At 38.8% G+C, this 20,676-nt stretch overlaps 1 protein-coding gene across 6 annotated transcripts in view; it reads right to left on the bottom strand.

The window, feature by feature from the left end:
- KANK1 (KN motif and ankyrin repeat domains 1) overlaps positions 1-20,676 on the bottom strand; it is a 175,771-nt gene that overhangs the window by 22,730 nt on the left and 132,365 nt on the right. For all 6 annotated transcript variants that reach the window (XM_075208741.1, XM_075208767.1, XM_075208777.1 and 3 more), the window contains one exon: positions 12,937-15,579. In XM_075208741.1, coding sequence (XP_075064842.1) covers positions 12,937-15,579 — 2,643 coding nt within the window. The remainder of the gene's footprint in view (positions 1-12,936; positions 15,580-20,676) is intronic.

Below are 20,676 nucleotides of genomic sequence, written 5' to 3'. Positions count from 1 at the left end.
AACCAAAACAGATGGAAACAATAACACAAGTACCATCCATTCTAATAATGCTATTAAGGGTAAACGATAAGAGTCTGCATTACAGGCAGATTCTGCAGCAGGACCTGTGACTGTACATCTTCCACCTGCACTGGAAGTTATTTTGAGCTTGTGATGAAAGAGACCACAGTGCGCACTGTATAACAGTAATGAGCAGGATTCAGAATTCAGATGTGAAAAAAAATGGAACGTAGCAACCCACCTTAAAGCCAATTAAATCTGTATTACATAGAATAAAATATATATTTATAGTTACTTAGTGGTTTATAAAATATCTGCAGTAATATACTACATTTCAGATATAACACTAAATACTTCTACAGAGCAGCAGGAGATAACGGGACACTATTACCATATAGGCACGTGCCAAGGGAAGCACAGTGTAAGGGGCACCAGAGACATTGGAATTATTTTTTCCTTTGATAAAGACCAATTCACAAAAAAAAAAACATTCAATCACCCATTTTCCCATGTAGAAATAGTAGAGAAGACGGTGTTGTACAGAAGGGAAATAATTCTGTGGGGACACAATGACTAATTCAGACACAAACCATCATACAGCATCAACTCTAAATTCAACACAATATATAACACACACACATACACACCTCATTGTTGACTTTTTCAGACTGTATACATTCATGTATCCAGGTACAGAATAGTAACACAGTTTTTGGATCATATGTTTAAATCTACAACCACTTTTTCTATTGAATATGATGACAAAATGGCAATACTTTTAACTGAAGTGATAAAAGGGCGTCAGTTTTTATACGGAGACCACTTCTGGGCTGCAACCCTTTTTCCACAAGAGGAAATTAAACGGCAGTGACCTAGGGGCAGTAAAGTCAGCCAAAGCAAAACTGCATACGGTTGCTGTACAGTACTGAGATACATGTGATAGTGTTACAAAGGCAGGAAATGAGATGGGAGTGTTTATTGACACTGAGGGGCACAGTGCTGGTGCATGGTACCTCTTGTCAAAACCTATTGCGGAAGTGTCAAGGGAGTAGGCAGAGAGGGTGTGAATTGCACTTCTTGTTAGAGGAAGTATTAGGTTTTATCCTGTGTTGATCCCCACTGGCTAAAGTATGTAAAAGCTTTCTGATACTGGAAAGGAAGTTTACAAGGATGACAGCAACTGAAGGAAAAACTAAAATATACGCTACTGTTCCAAATCCTAGGCATATGCAGTTACATTTTATCTATGCTATCAGGGAATAGAAGGAGAACAGCAGTAACTACATGGTACAACTTACAGCAAATATAACAACTGCATTTACAAAAGAAACAGCTGACATAATAGTGGATTATACAAATGGCAGAAGAAAATACAGGCTACATAGGATTACATGAAATCATAAAGATGGTAAAGGAAAGGAGTGGGGCTGGTGACACAGGTTAAGAAAGGGATGAAGAGCAAATCTCTAACACCACAGTGGGCAGAGACCTACAGATCACCTGCTCTATGTGTATGGTACAAATGTAATTATGGTGCAGCAGTCTTAAGAAAAAGCAGCATTTTCTCTAGACTCACTAAAATACAGTACATACTAATGGAGCCTGGACAAGAGACCAACTTCATAGTGTCCTAGAAATACAGGATGCCACTAATTTTACTAAGGGGAATCTACTCCTTCATCATCATCTATTTATTTATATAGAGCCACTGATTCCGCAGCCCTGTAGAGAACTCACTGACATCAGTCCCTGCCCCATCAGAGCTTACAATCTAAATCCCCTAACATACACACACACAGACCGAGAAAGACTAAGGGCAATTTTAATAGCAACCAATTAACCTACCAGTATGCTTTTGGAGTTTGGGAGGAAACCGGAGTACCCGGAGGAAACCCACGCAAACACAGGGAGAACATACAAACTCCTCAAAGATAAGGCCAAGGTCGGTAATCGAACTCATGACCTCAGTGCTATGAGGCAGAAGTGCTAACCAGTAAGTCACTGTGCTGCCCACATATTATATAACATCGTTGGGGCATTTTTAACCTCTCTCTACCTAAATTCCTTCATGTTTTTATTTATTGTGGTGATCTTAAGATGTGAGTAAGCAACAAAAATGGAGTACTATCCTTAACTTACATTGCCCAAACATTATATCAAGTACTTGAACTAAATCTGCTGTAAGCTTTACTCCTACAGTCACTGTTGTACAGTGTACTCTGTACCATTTGAAATATAAATATAAAAGAAAACAATTATTTTACGTCTTGCACTGATCCCTTGAGGTAAACACGATATACTCAGCTTTTAGGATACTGTTACAAATTGCCCTTTGTATTTTTCAATGGGATGCTAAAACAGCCCCTTAGGGAGATCAGTTACATGAAACATCATCTTACAGTGCTCTTTACACAATATGCATAGAAACACCTGTACATGACATGACCACTGGTCAGTATTACAATACAATTCAGTGTTCTTACAACAGAAGTGTCAGTGAAAGGTAGGAAATATTTGAACTATAAGTCACCCTCTCATAGGTTGCGATCAGCACAAAGCCAATTCCCACCTACACTGTATTCAACCTCTAGACAGTGACGGCTTTTGTCATGTTAAAATGAATCTATATTCACACCCCCCCCCCACCCACCCACCCCTGTTTATACTCTGCTTAGTAACCTTTTCCCTCCCACTCACTTTTGTCACTCCCCATTACTCTAATTCATATATCAAATCATCCAGTATGCAGAAAAGGAAGTGATAATGAAAGTGGCATAAAGCAAAGATGGACACCATGAAGTAGTACAGCTGAACTGGTCGGTACTGTGACGATGTGATGGGCAGACATGGAATAATTCCTGTCAAAGACACCAGGCCACTATGGTGACATCGCCTCCAAATAGGGAGAACACAGCAAGATAACAAGTTCCTTGGTCACCAACAATAAAGTGAAGGACTTTATTGTGCTCTTGCATGTTGCAATTATTCACAGCTGCGTGCAGGGGGGGGGGGGGGGGGGGGTGTTAGGTCATTACACAAAACATGTGGGGTAATTATAACACAACCAGAACTTGCTGAACACAAAGGATCCATGCACATATTTATTTGTGTTCAAAGGTGATTGAGAGCTTTTGTTTTCATTTGTGAAACATTTTCCACCCCCTCCAGTTAAGGGCTTAATTTGTAGCTTGTTTGGTATATTAATGTAGTTCAATCCTTATCCTCTGATAGAAATAGGATGAGGTAATGACTGGTAATATTCCAAACTGATGCATTTTTTCAGGGTCACAGGAAAACATCACTACGCCTGTCAGAGCTCATCAGCTGTTCACAATGTTCGGGACACAAATATAAAATTATTTCACTGACTGAACACAATTATAACTGCACTTTAAGACACAAGAGTACAGTACTGCAAACTGAGAAAAAAAAATGAAAAAAAAAGGACAAAACTTCCACGTTTATTCAGAAATGTTCCATGTTTGAGGCTCTTTATAAAAAATATTTCCAATATATCACCAAAACAAGCAATGCCTGCACCTACATACTGTGAGGGCAGCCATTTTGTAGGCTAGACCAATGTTCCTACTTGCCAACTTTTCCTTCTTGGCTTCAGGGAGATCCCGAGAGAGCTGGGCGTGCGGGGAAGGGGCTTGACGAATCGCATCATTTTGGCACCGCCCCCTAAATGATTGTTACAATTCTGGACAAGTACAGCATGGGGCGGGGCTAAGATGATGCAATATTTGCGTCATTAAACCCCGCCCCTGTCACTTATCTATTGCGAGGGCGAGAACAGAGAGGTTGCCCAGCTCTCCCGGGAAGTCTCCCAGAAATACTGTCCCTTAGACATTTCGGGAGAGTAGGCAACTATGCGTTAAAGTAAAGCAGCTAATGAATCTCTAGAGACTGAAGTGTCTTTTCCATTTCTGTCTCCATTACTGAAGACATGTTGTCTTACCTGTCAGTCTTTGATTAAATCTTGGTCTCCATGAAAATGGCCACCTCCATAGGCATCAATACATGGATATAGGACACAATTTCTGAACGGTGTCATCATGCCACAGATGGCGAAGCCAACCACGTCTTGTACTGGCTCAACATCAGGGAGAATGCCACACTTTTCAGGGAGTGAGGGAGATCACCCATATTTCAGAGAGTCTCCCTGACATTCAGGGAGAGTTGGCATGTATGCCAATGTCTATGAAAGTGTAGCTTACCAAAGGATGAGGGACCAGTGACATCATCGATAAGCTGCATAAATACTGCTACAGCTATCTCCATCCTATCTCTGCTAACAGCGGCCAAATGGCAACGCTTTCTTCAACCAGTAATAATGCTGTCTCTGTGTGTGGACAACTAATTCATTTTAATGTATGGAAAATACAAACCATAATAACATTTACTGCTTTGCCTACAGAATTAGTGAAAATGTAATTAGGAAACATCTTGTGACAGCAAATCTCTTTACATGCAAATAAAAAGACATGTATTAACAGAATATGTCAGAGAGCATATGTCCCCTGGTTTTTACATACATAACAAATTTGCATCTTACTACAGTGAAGTTACATTTCAAAATTATAGTGCAGGACACAGCAAAACGATTCAAAATATCAATTGTGCAGGAGTGCATTCCAACTGATGAAGCTCCAATATAACACTTGTGATATATTGGTGATAAAGAAGGTTATCACACAGCCTTTCATAATACATTTGTTAATACTGTTACTGTGGGATATTTTTCTCATCATAAAAGTCTACTAGTGACACGATATTTATTGAGGATGACAGCAGCAGCTGTTTTGATTTATAATGACATTCAGTAGCTGTCACAAGGTTGAATCCGAAATGCGCACTGTCACATAAGCTAAGCAACAGAGACTTTGCCTCCCTCATCTGATTCAATGATTCCCAACAGGGCCAAGGTATGTTTCAAAAATATTATAGTGTGCGTCCAATATGCCACTACAATATGCTGCTGGTAAGAGCAGGTGATAGGCAGGGCTAGTAGACTACTAAGGTGTGGTGGTCTCAACCAAGATGTCATTCACTGGAGTTTGCAAACCGTGCATGCATGTCATTACAATCCATGGAACAGAATAACATTCATAAGAAATATTTGTGTTTTATAAACAGTAATTATTTTGTTCTACATACATTTTAAGCAAAATGGGAGAGATTTCCTCTTTTTTTTTTTTTCTTTATAATTTGTGTACTCTTCTCGCTTAACATAATTATTTTGATCTTTTCTTTGGACATGTGGCAGAAAAGCAATTAAACAAGGAATGAGAAGCTCTTGGATCACCAACTAGATTATTGATATAATTACCAATTTCTAGTTATTACATATATGAGCCATGTAACTTATTTTTTCTTTAAATTGTGTACAGGCAGGATACATATCCGGCTTGGAATGTTGACAAACGTCAATACATAATAAGTACCAGCAAGCTTGCGTGCACTGTACATAAAGACAACTCATTTAAACATGGCACCAAGAGAACACCCTTTATTTTCCATAATAAACAATTTACCTAAAACTATTATATATTTTTTTAGATCTACACATATGCATACATACATAATCTAAGAAATAAAATAAGTGGCTATTACAGTAATAAATTAAACAGGTAGCATGAACCTATACCTATTTGCCCAGAACACATACAAACCCCTCACATACTTAGAGTCACATGGTCTAAAGAAAAACAGATTCCTTCATTTGTTTTGCTGTATTTGTCTCTCAAACAGAAATATAAGGTACCTTTTATAGACTGTTTAACCTTCATGCTAAAAGTCTGGGTTGTCTATTTTCTTTGAGAATTAAGTCACAGCCTCAGGTAAAAGCTACTTTGCTTGGCAAATACAGACTGTCTACATGATTAGCACAGTAACTGTTTCCCTGCCACAGTGTAAAAATATAGAACAGGTTTACAAAGATTTATCAGTCATTCTTACTTGAATGTAAATCATTTGCTTTAAAAACTAAATACAAATGTGCAAATTATCATACCTTTTGACTTCAGTAAAGAATTACAAAGTAAATTGCAAGCTATCAAGAGAGAAAAGAATTGCACATGAGCAGTGCATATTTTTGGGGTGAATACTTTGTCAGTCATGCGCATGTACAGATGCAGTCCGCTATTTCCGTAATTGCGATCCGTGATAGAAATACGAATGTCAGCAAAACCTAAAATATCACTTGAAAGTCATCTGTCCCTTACTGACCATTACCTTAACTGAAATTTAATTTCAATGTTTCATCCCCCGAAAAAACTTGGTTGAAACATCAAGACTTTATTTTCATATTTGTATACTGTAACATTTTACGTACACTGGTTTATAATCGCATATAAATACCCTTTCCTGTATATATAGTGCGTACGTTGCACACAAAAAATATCCCATTTGTGCACAGAATCAGACACATTACTATGGAACGTCACCATCAGTCCAGTTCCTACCGTCAGAAGCAACAAAACATAACTTCCCTGCGGTCTCCTCCACCCTGGCATGCATTACTAGGTGTGTACCCTTAAACATAGTGCAAATTCACAGTATGTCACATAAGAGGAGGGAACAGAATGTGAAATGCATATCTACATTTTTCAATCTTCCTAAATTACCTTTATTGTGCTTGCAATTATTCTGCATTGTTTAGCTCTGGAATGTACAATGCTGTAGAAACAGGGCACACTTTATAAAGGTCACAAAATATATTCAGGAACACAGGTAATGGCTTTAGACCACACAGGTGTATATGGAGACAAGATTTTAATAACACCAGGTCACTGTACATGGTAAGCGTGAGGATTGGAAAGCTTTACAGCCATTGCAAAATGAAACCTCTAGCGATCAATTTAAGTGATCCCGTAGATGGCCTATGCTTGTTCTAAGGCCATAAGAGCCATGTTCTCAGGTAGAAGATATTTGCATGATCAGATACACAGATGATGCATCAGTCAAAAAAAGCAAAGTCATATAAATATTTATGTAATGAATATCATGGGGAATGTGCATATTAACATGCAGACCATGACAGCAAAGACATACAAAAAGGCATGACCTTTTTTTTTTTTTTCTTTTAACAAGAACTAATGAAAAACAATTAAAACAGAAGTTCCAGGCTTACATGAATACATCAGGAAATGCTTAACACACTTTATATAACATGGGCCTTTTTCTGATCAGGATTTCTTGATGAAGGGGAGCATTGTTTGAGTTTTAGCTCTTTCATCTAAAATGAGACTTTTGGATTCTAGACAGAATGGCTAATGTTCAAGTTTATACAAGTGAACATTATCAACTAAAAAGCAGACAACCAACCTTACAGGGCTCAATAAAACAGGATCATCCCCTGGTACCAGTGTAAATTGCAAGTAAAACAGCTTTCACATTAGCATAGAAGAAATTCTGTGGATTACATAGCTAAATGACATACCTGAAGTCAACAAAACACTTTTTGTTTTATTAAATCTGTTCAGTATTTTGTATGAACTCTGTCTCTATTGTCTTTAAAATGTGTACATCTCTCGGGGGTAGCACAGAAGCCAGAGTCCGAGTGGTGGAATTTTGCAGTTGCTTAAGTAACAGAAATATTGTGTATAAACCGCAGATTGGTGGATTCACATAAGTGGCCATAGCCAATGGTCACAGCAAGTATAATAGAAACATGATTATTTACAAACCACAAAAATTCCAATACTGCAATGCAAATGCTCTCGTGATGGCACGTGCCTGCACTCAGTTATACTGGGAAGCAATGTGGATTTGCTGGCCAATATTGTTGCATCTGTGGGGGTGCTAAGCTTTGTACCAGCCGATGGGAGGAGTTGGCTGGATCACAGATTAGGCACATGAGTGTTTGCACCAACATGCAGAAATGAGACTTTGATTTGTGGGACAAGGTTATGTAAAGGAGATATAAGGGACGGAGAGGGGTAGATCCCCTGTATGCTATGCACAAATTCAGCTTCCAGGTGCAGTTCTGAGGATTGTGAAGGGGCTGCGCACTTAGGTGGGCAAGTAGGCGCACTTGCCACATAGGAAGTATAGCATGTCCATACTTTTTGAGGTTTGTAAATGACTCTTACTGCCTTCAGCTTAAGCTGTTTGTGAAGGAGAAATGAGGAAATACTCCATTACACCTTCATTTTTTTTTAGCAAAATGGAAGCTGAACGTTGTACTTAACCTTCGTGCTTCATATTTCAGAACATTTTATGAAGTTTAGCTATCAACTTTATTAGTACTACTACTATTATTAAGAACATTGTCTACTCTGCTTTAAATTTTGATTTTCTTCATTTGCAACAGATTTGAGATTAGTTGACGGGCTACAATTGTAAAAAGAAAAAAAGTTTTTTTGTTTAAATGCAATATATTATCAGATTCGTACAGGTGACTGAGTAATATCAAAATTAAATGAATGGTGTTAGGAAGGACTAAAAGTTAATTAAAAATGGCAGCAAGGTAGAAGGGGTGAGGTGAAATGGAAAATATGACAATGTAATATAAAAGAACAGAGCATCACTAGATAAAACCAATATGATCGTGTAAGAGACAAAGGTTATGAAAGACTAGCTGCAGTAGACTAATCCTTAATGTCAGCTTCCTCTACCTCCAGTGGCGCACGCAGGGGGGGTTTCTGAGTCTCTAGAAACCCCCCCTGCGCTAAGTGGCCACTGTCCTATACAGCAGCCGCGGCGCTGTCAAAGAAGCGACCGCGGCGGTGCTGTATTGTATACAGTAACGCCGCAGACGCTTCTTAGACAGCGCTGCGACTGCTGTATAGGACAGCGCTGGCGAAACGGAGCTGCTGCGCATGCTCTCTCGTGTTTTTTTTTTTTTCGGTCGGCGGGGAGAAACCCCCCCTCCCCCCGACAATCCTCTGTGCGCCCCTGACCTCAGTGCACTTTAGTTTCACCATCCATAACATCAATGTGGAGTGTAGAGCAGAGAGGAGTATGAATCAATAGGTGAAAGTGATGTTAAGATCTAAAGAAAAATAAGCCTCCGTTTCCAAATTTGTTTTGAATATTACAGCTCATTCACACAGGAAGCAAAACATTTGGAATCAACCACAGAGTGAAGAAAACCTTGCGCAGGTAGTCTTGACAAGTCACCATGAGGTCTACAAAACAGCAGTCCATTTGCCACCAACCCCCAAGGGTGTGTACACAGTTGTCCTTTTGTATGAATGACTTGCTACCAGCAGTTTGCAATCATGTTATTTTAATACTTTGCCAACTTGCTGCCAATTAACACTAAAGGATGGACAACTGTGAGTGATTACTTGGTACTCAGTTTTAAATATTACTTAGCTCTGTTTTATTTGGGGGGTTTTGAGCACCTATTTTTCATGATATATGGCCTTACTCAGGAAGCTATGCTGAGTCTCTTGTATGACAATACATGTTCTAGTGGTTACTAACTGCATGGGGTATTGGGTGTGCCCTGGCTATTTTTGGATACAAATTACTGGTGTCCTTCTTTGAAGAAAAGTGCACAGGTATAACAATCAAGAGATACATTTTAGTCATCTTATTAGTCAATTATGGCAGGTGCTGTGGGCTTTGTATGGAATGCAACTCTGTTTAGTTAGTACAGAGAAAATGTGACATTGATTATTGTACATACTGCCCATGGGCAGATGACACTACAACATTTATCTGATACTCAAACGTCTACTATACATTGCCTCCTCCCTCGAATGTCCTAACTTGGCTGAACATCATAAAGAAACACTTACACATAGCCTATAGACCAGGGTTTCCCAAACCCAGTCCTCAGGGCTCCCCAACAGTGCAGGTTTTCCGGATCACATGGGACATAATTAGGACCACCTGGTGATCTGTTACAATGTGTCAGTCAGTAATGAATACACCTGTGCTCCAGCAAGGAGATAAGGAAAACCTGCACTGTTGGGGAGCCCTGAGGACTGGGTTTGGGAAACTCTGCTATAGACTAAAAAGTCCAAACATAGAGTGTTGCTATCCACAACCTCAAGCACTAGACTGTATGACAAGCACGATGATTGACAGTAGGAGTTTATTAGGTACATGGGAGGGTATACAATTCCTCTCCCTTCCAGGATATCTGCACTTCCAATGTCAGTCTATTTGTCCCTCAAATAGTGACCGCAGTAGGAAGCACACAGTAATGGATCCGTATATATATATATATAACTCTGCAGTCTCTCATGCAGTCACAGTATGAGGAATGCATAGACTGGCTGGGTTTGCATGTAGTAGTGGTGCTGTAGGGGTTGGGGTTTACGGCGCTGCAAGTGAAGCCTCAGATGCTATTGGAGTTAGCACCATACTCCTCCTTACAGTATGTGCTCCTTCATGTGCGGTCTCTTTATTTGACTCTGTGGCTCTCCTCAGCATCATACTTTTTCTGTACTCTCAAGATTACTTTGATAATTCCTATCTTAAAGAAACCATCTGTGTCTCTAATGCCTCCTTTGTAGCCAAAGTTCCTCCACGTCCAGGTTCCATCTGCCTAATTCTCTCTCTTGAACAACATTTAGTTAGACTCCGTTCATAACTCTTTGACAACCTCAAATTTTAACTCTGTTCCACTGAAAAGTTTATTTAATGATCTTAGTGTTAGATTAAAAATGAGTAAAAATAAATGGCAAAGATGCAGTTTAAAACACATAACCTTGACTCTCCGTGCCCTTGATCTCTGGCCTTATGAGTTTGTGGTCACGCAATTCCTTAAATATCCTTTTAATATAGTCTTGGGCCAAGATATCCTATACTACTGTAAAAAGTACATAACCAAAAATCATTTAACAAAAATATTATAGAGGCTATGTGTTGTTGTTATGCTGTACAACAAATGTACAAACCGTTACAAATAATGATTTACAAAAAAAAAACCTGAAAACATTCTCTTTTCAAAATAGTAAATGGTGTGATTTGCAAGGCATCAAGTATAGTTATTAGAAGGCACAAGCCTAATAATGCTACACTAAGCCTCACTTCCCACAGGCATTGTGTCCTAATCCATGAATCTGACTCACCTAGTTTTATTAGGAAATCAGTTTTAATCCAGTCAGGGACTGTTGTTCACAATTTTAAAGCATTGATCAAAAAAGTTAAAATACTGGAGATAAACTCAGCCCTGCTTCTCGGCACAGTATGCCATTAGCAAACAGGATGTTCACTGAAGCAATCCTCATCAAACATTTCAAAAATAGCACAAAGCACTGAGCTTTTAGAAAACAGGGCTGTCCAATATACACAGATGAACTAGATCTCACTTGGTGCTGCATATTACAGGGTTCATTTCTGATCTATAACACTAAGTAACTGTGTAGGGCAGGTTTCAGGATCTCTTTCCGTCAGTAAAATCAATTTATATGAGTAGAGCGAATTGGTAAAAAAATAAAATAAATAAAAATAAATAAATAATCAGGCGGTACAAAATATGTACTTAATGGGCATGGATATCATAACCAAATAACAAGATAGAACAATTATATTCATAAATGTTGCTAGTAGAAGTAGTTAGGATCCAGGGGCCTGATTCATTAAGGATCTTAAATGAAGAGGTAACTTATTTCATTCAGTCTCCTGGACAAAACCATGTTACAATGCAAGGGGTGCAAACTAGATTTCTGTTTTGCACATAAGTTAAATACTGACTGTTTTTTCATGTAGCACACAAATACTTAATAGCTTATTTGCACACTGAAATTTAAAGTTGCTATTTGTGTGCTACATGAAAAAACAGTCAGTATTTAACTTATGTGCAAAACTGAAAACTCATTTGCACCCCTTGTAACATGGTTTTGTCCAGGAGACTTAAATAAGATACCTCTTCATTTAAGATCCTTAATGAATCAGGCCCCAGATCTTTAAGAGAAATAGGACTCGTGTTAACACTCTATTAGGGGAAATGCCCCATATAAAATGGTATACCATAAGAGTCTCGATAGATATGTTAGAAAATCAACGTGCGAATCTCCGGAAATAATGGTCACTGAGCTAATTGGTCCATAGGCTCGGGCTGTAGATTGGTGTGACTGGGACCTAGGGCATGCTCTCCCCTCTTTAAGAGTAACTTTCGAATCAATATATGTTATTTCATTGGCAGGTGAAAAGATATTCATCAGTTATGAGCATCATTTAGATTATTTGCACTTACTACACTAAAAGAGACCATTATAGAATATTGAGTGCATAGACAAAGCCAAGAAATGCTCAGATAACATAAAAACATATGTCAGGCACAATTTACAGTAAAAAATTGTATGCATTTCAAATGCACTCTTTAGTGAATAAAGCTATTTGGCTATGAAATCACTATAAAGAACACATCCATTACAATTATAACAAATCTCCTATCACCTTTCAAAATATTGTGCACTTCCCAGGTGTACATTGGTGGTTTAAATGGCATATCAGTCTTTGATTCTGTTGCAAGCATAAACCTTTAAGTGATAAACAAAGATACACAGCAAATCTGAAGACTAAAACATATTACTACTTACCTACTTTATTAGCAAGTGTAGCTGTAATTGTGATAAGCACTGATAATCAAACAAAACTAAAAATATTGACATGAAAGACAGATCTAGGGGGAGGCTTCTATAAAGACTTCTATAAAAGTGGAGGTAAACTGTCCTTACAATGAAGGTTACTCTATAAAAAGTACCACTTTTACCTCCAGTTTATAATCAAAAAGTGGGTGCATTATTTTTTATAGAGTATGGTGTTAATTTACCTCCATTTTAAGAACAGTTTACCTACACTTTTATAGAATTCACCCCATAGTGTACTAGGGCGACAATATAAAGTCCTGTACAGTAAAAAAAAAAAATAGCCAATTCTGATAGTGATGTAGATTTATACAAAGCACCATATACCTGCATGATTTGTTACTGTATATACTATACAAACATAGGTTAGTGGTGATCCTACCTGTAAGGGGATTCATCTCCCCAGATGGTTTCTGTATTCCTGAGCTTTGCAGTTCTTCATTGCTGCCATACTTCATTACAGAGTTAATGGATGAGATGGTGTTGATGAGCTGGGAGTTGAGGGAGCCAATCTGTGAATACGGTTCTCCAAACGTTTCAGCCAGCTCTGTGTAATTCTCAGCAAGAAGCATCTGCTGCTCTTGGAGCAGGTTTTGTACTCGCTCAATGTAATGGTCTATAGCAGGAGATTCAATATTTGATACATTTTCGTTGACTGTAGTAACTTCTGGCTGCTGAGGGGGCTCTTCTCCAACTGCTATAGTTCTTGTGTTGACTGAAAGGGGAACAGGCTCACTAGGACCACAGGCTATACTCCGTAACTTTACACCAACTAGAAAATTATCAGAGATATTTATCTGCCCAACTCCAAAATCTTTGGTCTTGTGGATTGAAGTTAGATTTTCAAAATCAGAAGTACATACTCCAATAGAACGTGTTTTTGGCATGGTATTGATTTCCTTTACTTTACCATCTCCTATCGCTATTGATCGCACTTCCACGATTTCTGTGTTTGTCTGCTTGCTGTACATGCTGTATGCTGTGTTTGTGCTTGTATCAACGAGACTTGGCACTTCTGTGTTGGTGAACTGGTTTGATAGCTCCAATTCGGTGTTAGTTTGCTGGTTAGCAGTCCAAGGAGACACTGTTATGGCAGAGTCCACTTTGGTTACATGGTCTGTATTGACCCCACATGACAAATAATGCAATAATGGTTTAACTGTAACATCCACTGAACAATCTTCACATCCAACAGATTTCACATTCTTGACTATTGTCTTGTTTTGATCCACCTGGTCTATTGCCTTTTCTATGCAGAGTCCAGAATCACAAGTAGCTTGGTCCATCCCGACACTTTTGTCACACATCTCAAGTTCCCACCCTACACCCATGTCACAAGTGTCTACTCTTGGTTTTACAATCCATTGACTCATTGGGAGCTCTGGACCCACAGCTGCATTTTGGAGGACAGGTTTACATGAAACACCAACGCTGCTTGTTTGTATGTAGTTACCCACACAAGAGTCTACAACATCTAAATAATTTCCATTGCTTTGATCCCTCATTTCTACTATGGCTTCAACCATCCTGCTACAAGTTAAGGGCTGAGCCATTACCGCCTTGTCTATTTTTTTCCTTGTCCCTGCTTCTCGTATCTCCAACCTCAATTTTGTCATCTCCATTTCATAGGTAGTTTCCCTCAAGTCTGTTTCAAGTTGGTAGATTTTATCCTTAAGTGCTTCAATTGTTTGGTGTTGAAGTTCAGCTTCTCTTTCAGCATCAGTAGTCACCCCAAGCATTTCCTCATTAACCCAAACACCAGTGCTTCTCACATCCATTTCAGTACCCACAGACACATCTCTGCTAGGTTTTGCAGATCTATAGTACATTACTACATCGTTCATGTTTTCATCAGCACCAACAGCAATAGAACGATTACATTTTTCTTTAGATCTGTTCTCCTGTGCAGGACAACAATAAGCCTCAAAACTGCTATCCTGTATTTTTTTTTGCAAAGACTGCATTTCAGCTGTTAGTTGTCTAAACTCCTTAAGTGTCTGTGTATTTTGTTCTGGACTTTCCATTTCCTCATCAGAATCTATATGTAACTCTCCACCAGATTTACCACGGGTATGTGATAATTCAAAGCCAGCAGCATTACCTGCACTGTAAGATCTTTTACGGAAACCTGTAACGTCACTTTGGGTGCTAACCTTTTGGCTTTTTATTTCAGACATGAGCTGTCTTTTCTCTTCCTGTAATACTGAAATTTTTACCTGAAGTATGGGGATGGTTTTTACCTGTTCCTCAAGTTCTTTTAGGCGTTTAAGTGCAACAGCCATCTGCTCCCTGATGTGCTGAAGATGCATAGGACTCACATTGGTCACTGGTGTAGTTACCCCAGAACTAAGCGGGCTGTGACGGATGGAGCTCCCTAAAGATGAAGCAAAGAAGGCAATATAGTCACCATTGGCCTGGTGTCCATTCTGAAGCTGCTGAGCAGTTGCTGTTTGCCCTGCTGATCCAGTGAATGATGAAAGTGACCCAGTTGAGCCCATTCCCCCAAAACTCGCAAGTCTCGGCCTACGTACATCGTTAAAGGATGAGGCTACCTGCATGATGACTTTCTCCTGTTCTAGCCTTCTTCGAGTTTCCATTAACGTTTTTGTAACATGAAAATTGTGTTTAGGGAGCTGTGGGGAAGGTGGGGGCAATGGTTTGTTCTCAGGGATAGTTAGAAAGTTTGAAGAAGCTTCTTGAGAAGTGGATGATCTAGCAGAGCTAGAAACAGTATATTGTCTGGCAGTTAAAGGAGACTGCTTATGCTCATCACTGTTGGAGGATGACAGAGAATCATTAGATGGCCATCCAGTCCCCTGGCAGGACTCACTCCTGCCTTCCGAAAAGTGTGTAGCCAACTTGCGCTTCTTTAGAATGTTCACTTTCTTTAGGGTGTTCCCCTTTTGTATGTCCTCCACATACTTTAGAAAGTCCAAATCTATCTGGTATCCATATGGTGTTTCCACAAAATAGGCAGCTTTAGGATCTCTCTCTTCTTCCCCGTTTGAGACACTTTCCTCCTTTTCTACAAAGAAAAGGAACAAACAATTTTATTTATTGTGCCCATTGGAATTAACAACTAAAGAGTAGCACGTGAAAATAAAAACAAATAAATCAAAGGTTAATAAATCACAAAAATAGTGCATAAATATCGGATTAGTTATCTATGGAAAAGAAAAAACTAACTGCTAGATGGTTGCACTTGACAAACATATAGAAATGACAATGGATATATTCCTACATGCCAGATATACCTGCTTGGAGGTTTGAAGCTAAACATGGAGGTTTTTATGTGTAAACTATGAATGTCCTCTTAAAAAAAGGATCTAATACTAAATTATATTTGACACACGTGTATAATAATTCCTTCTTTAACTCATTGAACAATGAAATGGGTGTCTAATTTACTACCACATAATTCAACCCACATCACAGATTCCTACTTAGAAGCTTAATCTTACAAACTTGGAACAACTGTAAAATAAACATTCCATGAACATATGAATATGATACATTTATATACCTTATGTTGCCTGTAAAAAAGAAAATTAAATACTATATACATGGACAAGACTTGAAAGCAGAAGGAACATTGAGGAAGAAACTCTGTGCTAAAATAAAAGTGTTTCAGTTCTGACAAGTCAATTATGTGTAAAAGCTTACAAAACACTATCGTTTTAAGACCACTCCCCTTCCATTCTCAACACTGACAGGGTAATAGTCAAATGTTACTCTGTGAGCCAAATCCGCCACCCACCAAATTTTGTTTATCAGAGAAATCCTGCAGGACTCCATAAAGCTTACTTAAGCTTGTTCCCCTGTTAAAACCAATGCAAGACTCAAACCTGCATACAAGTGGTAGCTGAATCCTCTCCTTCCAGTTACATCTTTTCTGTTCCTATGATATTTTCAGCCCACCACGGCACAAACACAAACTAAAAATATGCAGACGGACCTGTTCCAAGCTCTGTCTGAAATTCCACAGCCGAAAGAGAAACTGCCTGAGCTCATATAACAAATCAAACCTGGGTTCAACAACCTGATGCCGAGCTGTAAGCCCCATTACACAAATCAGACTGGCAGACAGGGCTGTACACTTCTTGGGGGGGACACCATGATCTTCCTAAAATAAATAAAGAGCCAAAACGCATGTCTTGTATCACTGCAGAGAGTCAGCACTGCTCATAATGAATGAAAACAGAAGTGCTTGTATATAAACACTTACTTGTAAGCACAAGCTGTGTTGTTTGCAGCAGTCAAATGCAATCCCTGTTTGCTCATGCTGACAGTGCCTGTCATAGCTGCGTCTCCCTCACTACTCCAGTCTAGTACCTTCAGTGCTGCCTTTCAAACTTATTTTTCTTACTTTGCCACATAAGGAAAAAACCCCACGTTAGTATAAACTTAGCTGAATAGGGCTCACATTTTCATAGGTCAACTTTTCACCAATGACTCCTGCTGGACAATTTCCTTCCACCACCCTCTGAAAGCCTCAGCTGTTCACTGCAGAGTCACACTTCAAACACTGCAAAGCCACATCCTGGCTCTTAAAGGTGCAGTCACTTGTGAAACGCTGTTGAACTTTGACAGCAACATGCTTGCTGGACATGAAGCAGGAGTTTCACGACTTAAAGGAGAACACACACAAAATCTGACAACACTTGTTTACTATGCTACTACTTCCCATATTTTCTTATTTAACATATCTATCTTATTTAATACATGTACAACACAGTACTTTACCTACAGTGTCTCTTATGTTACAGTGTATAAGTGTGGCATTGTTTATGGTGTGAAAGTTATTAGGTTCGCCAATCCTTATACAAAAACAAAATGAATCTGTTTAAGGCTCCCATATTGATACATTCCTATGATAATTTGATTTGAACATAGTTGTGTTTCTTTAATATAATACATTAAAAAAAATATAAAAAATAAAAACAAAATGTTTTAAGTTTATAGTGGGTAATGAATGATAAGGTAAAAAAAAAAAAATACAACATGTATATATTTTTATGGGTCTCCCTACCAATAGATTACAAAGCATACATGAAATCATGCTGGGAGTTATAGGTTCAAAACAGCAGGACATCCACAGCATAAGAATATAAATTACCAGACAAAAATATAAATTACCAGACAAAAATGGCACGGTGGCATTGTAGTTAGCAAATCTGCCTCACAGCACTGGGGTCATGAGCTCAATTCCCGACCATGACTATCTGTGTGGAGTTTGTATGTTCTTCTCGTGTTTGCGTGGGTTTCCTCCCACACAAAGCAAAACATACTGGTCGGTTAATTGGCTGCTATTAAATTGCCCTTAATCTCTCTCGGTCTGTGTGTGCGTGTAGATGTTAGGAGATTTAGATTGTAAGCTCCAATGGGGTAGGGACTGATGTGGGCTCTGTACAGCTCTGCGGAATTAGTGGCGCTATATAGATGATGATGATGATGATGATGCATAAAACTACAGCTTATTTATACTTCCAAGTCAAATATAAAAAATGATTGAGCAGAAAAATATCCCCCCTCCTCCCCAAAAAATTTGTGGGATTTAACACCACTTCTAAAAGTCAGCACTTTCTAAAACCCTTAGATATTGGTGTACTTTTCTCATGCAAAAAAAATATGTAAATGTATGCACTACATATACATGCCACTCTGCATATATCTATACAACACACACAGTTTCTAAACCTTTCTCTTCTCCTATGTGTGCACGATTCTTTATAGGTCTCTTGTGTTTACTGAAAAAGGCCCTTAGTATCCACTCTTCAGCAACACTGGGAGCTCTGTGCAGCCAAACACTGCCCTATTCATGTAGAGAAACCGCTACAGTACCTCGCACTGCACTTACACAAACTACAATTTAAAGAAGGACAAGTCTTGGTCTGTGTTTACTGACCATTCTTCAAGACTCTCTGGAAAATATTTTTCTTCCTCCCCTTTATTTCTATAATATTTTTACAGCATTATACTGAAAAAGGGAGTGATCACTGTAAAAATATGACCACAATGCTAAGAAATAATATTAAACAAAAATCACCCCCAAAAGAGAACACACATGCAAACATACATTTACAGTCAATTGTGTGTTACATGCACAAACATAATATAAGGTTAGTATAGCTTTTGAATTCAGTATTTTGCATTAAATTACTTTGTCATAGTAAATAACTTGTTTACAAGGCCTAATCCCAAATACTTGCCAGCATTTCACAATAATCCCTGGGGTCACTTTGCAGCTGAACAAGTGCATCTAATCATGTCATGCATGGCATGAGACAGACTTCTGTGACTACAAGCACCAGCATGGCAGGTTTGCTGAACTTAATAATAAATGTAACCATCTATAAAGAATAGGTGACAATTACATTCAATATACACAAGAGCAATTATAACTGTTCAGTTATAGTTGGTCAATTCTGAATAATATAATAGACAGGTCTACAAATTGGGGACCGTTTGTGACTGACTTACTTGTCTGCAGTTTGGAAGCAAGAACGAACATACTATTGTTTACCTTGAGACAGATTCTGAATGGACACGAACAAGTGAGCACAGAGATGCCAAGTCTGCAATTCAATCAGTACTGTACTATATTGGCGTGGTTCAGAGTGAGTCATTCGCTGGTTACGTAGAGCATCTTTGCAATTTTTCGCAGTGCGTATGCTCAGAAAGTGAATGTACGCAACTGCGGGTATTCAGACCTGCGACTTTTTGGCACTTAAGACTCCTTATACCTGAAAAGGCGTGACAGGAGGGAAAGGGTGATCTAGCTTAGGCAATGTACAGTAAGGGCATGTTCCAGCATATGGATTTGGACAGTGATGTAGTTGCAGATACGGCTGAAGAAAGTGTTTTATTTGCAGGTGGTCAGGGGCAGGTGTAAGTAGCAGATGATGACAAACATCCGAACTAGCAAACCGCTTGTAATTAGAGGTTTGTTAATAATTCGCAGATGCTTATCAAGGCTTTAGTAGTTGCTCGGCCATAGATTAGGACTTGCTGAGAGTGTTGAAGCAAAGATAAAAAAAAAATGTTTTTCTTATTTGTACGCATGTCAGGAAGGTTATTCAAGTTTATTAGGCTATTAAGGTTTAAATGATGCTTCATAGCATTTGCATTAGTAACAAAGAAGATTTTCAAGTATTAGCAAGTTGGATGTAAGTGTTTGAGGGGTGTGTCTGTTGTCAAGCGAACACATGTGTCTATCATTCAGACCTAGATATATCTTAAACTATGAATATGGTGTACATGCACATACCCTTGCGTGCAACTTTTTCAATCACAACTTACACTTATGTTACACTCCCAATCGGGCCTTATATGTTTGTAAGATTATGCAACTGAAGAGCTAAGGAGGCAATCGCTATTCTAAGATAAAGGGTAAATCATATAGGAGCTAAATCCCAAACATTAGCATCAATCATTGAATACATTTGCTAGTGGAATGGTAACCAAGTACTAGATAGGGAGTTAATGATGCCCTGGAACAACTCCTGTTGCATTAATATGACCCCACTATGTACATTACATGGCCAAAAGTATACAAACACCCCTTCTAATTAGTGTGTTTGGACATTTCAGTAACACCTATTGCAAATAAGTGCTTAAAATCAAGCATACAGCCATGTAACCTCCATAGTCAAACAGTGACTTTCAACGTGGTACTGCTATCGGATGCCACCTTCCCACCAAGTCAGTTAGTCAAATTTCTGCCCTGCTAGAGCTGTCTTGGTCAAGTGCAAGTGCTGTTATTGTGAAGTGTAAGTAGTTGTTTCCAGTGTTGTAACCGAGGACAGACATCGGCACAAGAACTTTTTGTTGGGAGATTCATGGACTGAGTTTCCATGGCTAAGCAGTCGCACCCACCCAAACCTTAGATTATCATTCGGAATGCCAAACATTAACTTTGGTGTAAAGCATGCCGCCATCCGGCATTCCAACAAACTAATCTGGGATACCAGGAGAATGCATCCTCCCTGAATACATACTGCCAACAGTATAGTTAGGAGGTATAGTGGAGGAGGTATAATGGTATGGGAAAGTTACTTCAAGGTCTGGCCTGGGCCCCTTAGCTCATGTGAAGAGAAATCTTAATGCTACGACATTCTAGAGA

This window comes from Mixophyes fleayi, chromosome 1 (genome assembly GCF_038048845.1).
Source record: "Mixophyes fleayi isolate aMixFle1 chromosome 1, aMixFle1.hap1, whole genome shotgun sequence".
Classification (NCBI taxonomy): domain Eukaryota; kingdom Metazoa; phylum Chordata; class Amphibia; order Anura; family Limnodynastidae; genus Mixophyes; species Mixophyes fleayi.
The sequence above is the reverse complement of the archived record's forward strand: the minus strand, read 5'-3'. Positions and strand labels throughout refer to the sequence as shown.